General features: G+C 43.2%; 1 protein-coding gene across 2 annotated transcripts in view; it reads right to left on the bottom strand.

The window, feature by feature from the left end:
• Positions 1-4,166: 4,166 nt before the first annotated feature.
• The window catches only part of slco2b1 (solute carrier organic anion transporter family, member 2B1), a 75,856-nt gene continuing 75,022 nt past the window's right edge, over positions 4,167-5,000 (bottom strand). For both annotated transcript variants that reach the window (XM_039777868.1, XM_039777869.1), the window contains exon 15: positions 4,167-4,536. In XM_039777868.1, the coding sequence (XP_039633802.1) occupies positions 4,353-4,536 (184 nt within the window). In that variant the 3' untranslated portion in view covers positions 4,167-4,352. The remainder of the gene's footprint in view (positions 4,537-5,000) is intronic.

Below are 5,000 nucleotides of genomic sequence, written 5' to 3'. Positions count from 1 at the left end.
TAAACGTCATACCCAAATTAAAAGTGGTACAGCTCCCGTATACTTTGACCCTCTGGGGTGTGCCTGATATAATTGTGAAAGGAAACAAGTCTCAAGTGTCAGGGTGATTCCAGGCCTTACTGAGACAGAGTTACAGAGGCTAGAATGGAGGTTTTTTATTTCCATCCAAGTCATATATCTGTAACATGATTATAATACACTGCTGTAAACACATCTGACAGGTGACAGACAACACAGGGCATTAGCCACATGTCTCATCTTACTACAGAAACACATCCAGAAGCCAAAAGCCTACAAAATACAACACTTCTCAAAATACACAAACACACCCACATCAATCAGCTTTCCAATGATATCAGGAACACCCCAGAGTGTCAAAGTATATGGGAGCTGTACCACTTTTAATTTGGGTATGACGTTTAGACCAAAAAGTGTCTACAAGAGTCAAGAACCAGTTTGACATTATGTAAGCACATAATGTAATCTGAAAACTGCTGCCCTGATTAAAAAAACAATGCAACTGATCTCAGCTGGTATTCTGTCTGGAATGGACATTTATAAGTGACCCCAAACTTTTGACCGGTAGTGTATGTATGTATGTAAATATATATATATATATATATATATAGTGTTTGGATGTCTGAGATGTTGTTGATGTCAGTTTGTGTCTCAGAAAGGCTGATGCTGGAGTTGGATTTTGGTGATTTGTGTTGAAAACTCCATCAGGATGGATAAAATAAAACCCCAATAACATATTTCATGAAAAGGAATTTATTAAAAGAAGTTCTTATACATTTTCTTTGCTTAGAAAATAAATGATAAATGTGATTTTTTTTTATAGTAAAAGCTTTGTTTTAGTTTATGTACAACATTTTCTTTGAAGGTCCAATATGCAATACTGACGGCTAGCGTTTAAAATAATTACTGCAGTCCAAATTCAAAATACCGGAAAATATCGGAGTTGCCGGGCTGCGAACGCTAAACCCAATGTCACACAATATCAAAGTTAGCTAGATGCTGGTCTCGCATTGCCAGACATTGCTAGATGCTGCTTTGTTTGCGGTTATAAAAGCCCTTGCTCTTGGGGCACTCTGTTCCTGGCTGCTATACGTAACAACATCAACAGCTAAAAAGGCGTCGCTACAACAGCTGCTAAATACACAGTGCCATTGCAGAGCTTTGTGCCCGACTGACAGCCATCCTTTCTCAGCTTAACGTTGCTACAACAGTCGCTAAATACACAGTGACACTGCGGAGCTTTGTGCCCGACTGACAGCCACCCTTTGTCGGCTTAACATTGCTGCAACAGCCGCTAAAAGACAGTGCCATTGCAGAGCTTTGTGCCCGACTGACAGCCACCCTTTCTCAGCTTAACATTGCTGCAACAGCCGCTAAAAGACAGTGCCATTGCAGAGCTTTGTGCCCGACTGACAGCCACCCTTTCTCAGCTTAACATTGCTGCAACAGCCGCTAAAAGACAGTGCCATTGCAGAGCTTTGTGCCCGACTGACAGCCATCCTTTCTCAGCTTAACGTTGCTACAACAGTCGCTAAATACACAGTGACACTGCGGAGCTTTGTGCCCGACTGACAGCCACCCTTTCTCAGCTTAACGTTGCTGCAACAGCCGCTAAAAAGACAGTGCCATTGCGCAGTTTTGTGCCCGACTGACAGCCGCCCTTTCTCAGCTTAACGTCGCTACAACAGCTATTAAAAAGACAGTGCCATTGCAGAGCTTTGTGCCCGACTGACAGCCACCCTTTCTCGGCTTAACGTTGCTACAACAGCTACTAAATACACAGTGCCATTGTGGAGCTTTGTGCCCGACTGACATCCACCCTTTCTCAGCTTAACGTCGCTACAACAGCTACTAAATACACAGTGCCATTGTGGAGCTTTGTGCCCGACTGACATCCACCCTTTCTCAGCTTAACGTCACTACAACAGCTATTAAAAAGACAGTGCCATTGCAGAGCTTTGTGCCCGACTGACAGCCACCTTTTCTCAGCTTAACGTCGCTACAACAGCTACTAAATACACAGTGCCATTGTGGAGCTTTGTGCCCGACTGACATCCACCCTTTCTCAGCTTAACGTCGCTACAACAGCTACTAAATACACAGTGCCATTGCGCAGCTTTGTGCCCGACTGACAGCCACCCTTTCTCAGCTTAACATTGCTGCAACAGCCGCTAAAAAGACGGTGCCATTGCGCAGCTTTGTGCCCGACTGACAGCCATCCTTTCTCAGCTTAACGTTGCTACAACAGTCGCTAAATACACAGTGACACTACGGAGCTTTGTGCCCGACTGACAGCCACCCTTTCTCGGCTTAACGTCGCTACAACAGCCACAGTCTGTCAGGTCAGTCAGGTTACATGATTAAAATAGTAAATAAATGATCTGAAATTAAACTTTGTAATATCGCTTTCTGAGTAGGAGTTTTGTCAAATATCGTCTTTTGTCCTCAGAGGGTTAATATCTGGTGACATATTGTTAGATTTCTTTTTTGTTAATTACAGTAAATATATTACATATTGGACCTTTAAACTATACACTATGTGTGGCGCCGATTGTTTTCCTCTCCGGTGGGCATGGCTCTATGTTTTTCACATTCACTTCAATACAGTCAAGAGTTGCCTTTGAGCAGCATCTAGTGGCCATTAGAGGAACAGCAGCTTATTAAACATCAGACCCAGATTCATTTTAAAACTTGTTCAGGCATCATTGTATAAAAAAAAAGTTCATATCATATAAGTCACATTATTCGGATAAGCTTATGTACAAACACACTGGATGTTTTAGCAAAATAACTGGGTATAAAAAATACAACATGAGACATAAGCGCGGGAAGTGGGGGTGCTGCAAGTGCTGCAGCACCCCCACTTCCACTTGTGGCGAAGCTTAAAAACTGCGATGACAACAAAATGATAGCTTATGAACATCTCTGGTTGTCGTTTCTGTTCCATTACATTTTGTATGTCATGTTTGGGGTGTGGGATGAAGAGAGGGATCATTTTAAAACTATTTAAATTAATTCTGGCCAATCAGATTTGTCTTGATGTGATTGCGATTAAGCCTACGCATAGCATGCACGCGCACTCACAGCTACACACACAACGACGAATGAGTTTCTGCTATATCTACTATCAGCGCTACTTCGTCTCAAAAGAGAATTTTTTATTTATTTATTTTTTTCAATCGCCCAACCCCAAACAACCGAGGACTAGCTGGAGTTCTCCAACTGACTCCTCATCCAGCATACTTCATGGAGGGGAGGGGCGAGTGGTTTTTTGAAAGGAGACAGAGGTAGAGTACTCTGCAGAATACAGAGCCTGTGTAACATAATATATTTAGACTCTGTGTCAGAGGTGTCAAACTCAGTTTCCCAGAGGGCCACACTGGAAAATGAGATCCACATCAAGGGCCAGATGTAGAGATTACTGACACTGAGGAAAAAGTCAAATATTTGACATGGCATGTCTCATATACTGTAGTCTTCTCACTTACATTTTGGTCCTCATAAAGCCCCCCCAAAAAGTTCCTCAGCCAGCGAGAAATACGTTGAAAAAAGCGCCAAAACAGTTGGAAAAAGGCCGAAAGACAGCGTCAAAAGTGCCAAAAACATCGTACAAAGCGTCAAAAACTTCAGAAAAAGTGGCAAAACATTGAGTAAAAGCGTCAAAAACTTTAAAACAAAGTGCCTAAAGCATTGAAAAAAAGCACATAAACCGCCAGAAAAGGTGTCAAAAAAAAGAAAGCTACAAAAACTTTGGAAAAAGCAACATAAACTAGGTGGGCCTACATTTATTGTGAACCTAAATTGAAATGCGGGCCGGATTAAAACCTGCTAGCTGCCCGAGGCGAGATATCAGCTGGTTTTTTGTCGTTCAACATTTCTGTCCCTTTTTTTCTGGAGCATTTCGAAGTTCTTTTCAACATTTGTTATTTTATTTTTCACGTTTCTGTTAATTTTCTGAATTTTTTTGTTGTTTTAAAAAAAAAAAAAATTGTCACTTATTTTGTTTACATTTTTTTACAATGTTTTTGTGTTTTTTTAATCTTTAAAAGGTGCTCTAAGCGATGTTGGGTGACATTACTTCTTGTTGACGTTCAAAGCAGATAGTGAGTGAGATATTTTTTACAGTGTGTTCAGGGGACAGACAGCTAGCAGATAGTGAGGAGATATTTTTTACAGTGTGTTCAGGGGACAGGCAGCTAGCAGATAGTGAGGAGATGTTTTTTACAGTGTGTTCAGGGGACAGACAGCTAGCAGATAGCGAGGAGATGCCTTCCTCTCGTTTCTCTCCTCGTTCAGCCTCTCGGCGTCCTCTCCTCGTGTAGCGTGTTGTCTCCTCAGCTCTTGATGGCGTGCGGTTCTTTCTCTTCAGACGAAGCGTCCACGAGCTCGTAGCCAACTTTACTCCCCACCGGTGGCGGTGGCGGCTCCTGGTGTCCGGCCCGGCGCCGCAACACCACCACGGTCAGCAGGAAGCAGAGCAGGCCGCCGCACACAAACACCACCTGCAGACCCAGAAACCTGCACAAGAACACGAGCACGCACACACACACACACACACACACACACACACACACACACACACACACACACACACACACACACACGCACACACACACACACACACACACACACGCGCGCATACACACAGACACACGCACACATACACACGGACACACACACCCACAAACATACATACATACACACACACACAAACACACACATGCATACACACGGACACACACACACAAACACATGCATACACACAGACATGCACACAAACACATGCACGCATACACACAGACACACACACACAAACACATGCATGCATACACACGGACACACACACACAAACACACACGCATACACACAGACACACACACACAAACACATGCATGCATACACACAGACACACACACACAAACACATGCATGCATACACACGGACACACACACACAAACACATGCACGCATACACACAGACAC

This window comes from Perca fluviatilis, chromosome 16, assembly GCF_010015445.1.
Source record: "Perca fluviatilis chromosome 16, GENO_Pfluv_1.0, whole genome shotgun sequence".
Taxonomy (NCBI): Eukaryota; Metazoa; Chordata; class Actinopteri; order Perciformes; family Percidae; genus Perca; species Perca fluviatilis.
This window is presented reverse-complemented; position numbering and strand designations above follow the sequence as displayed.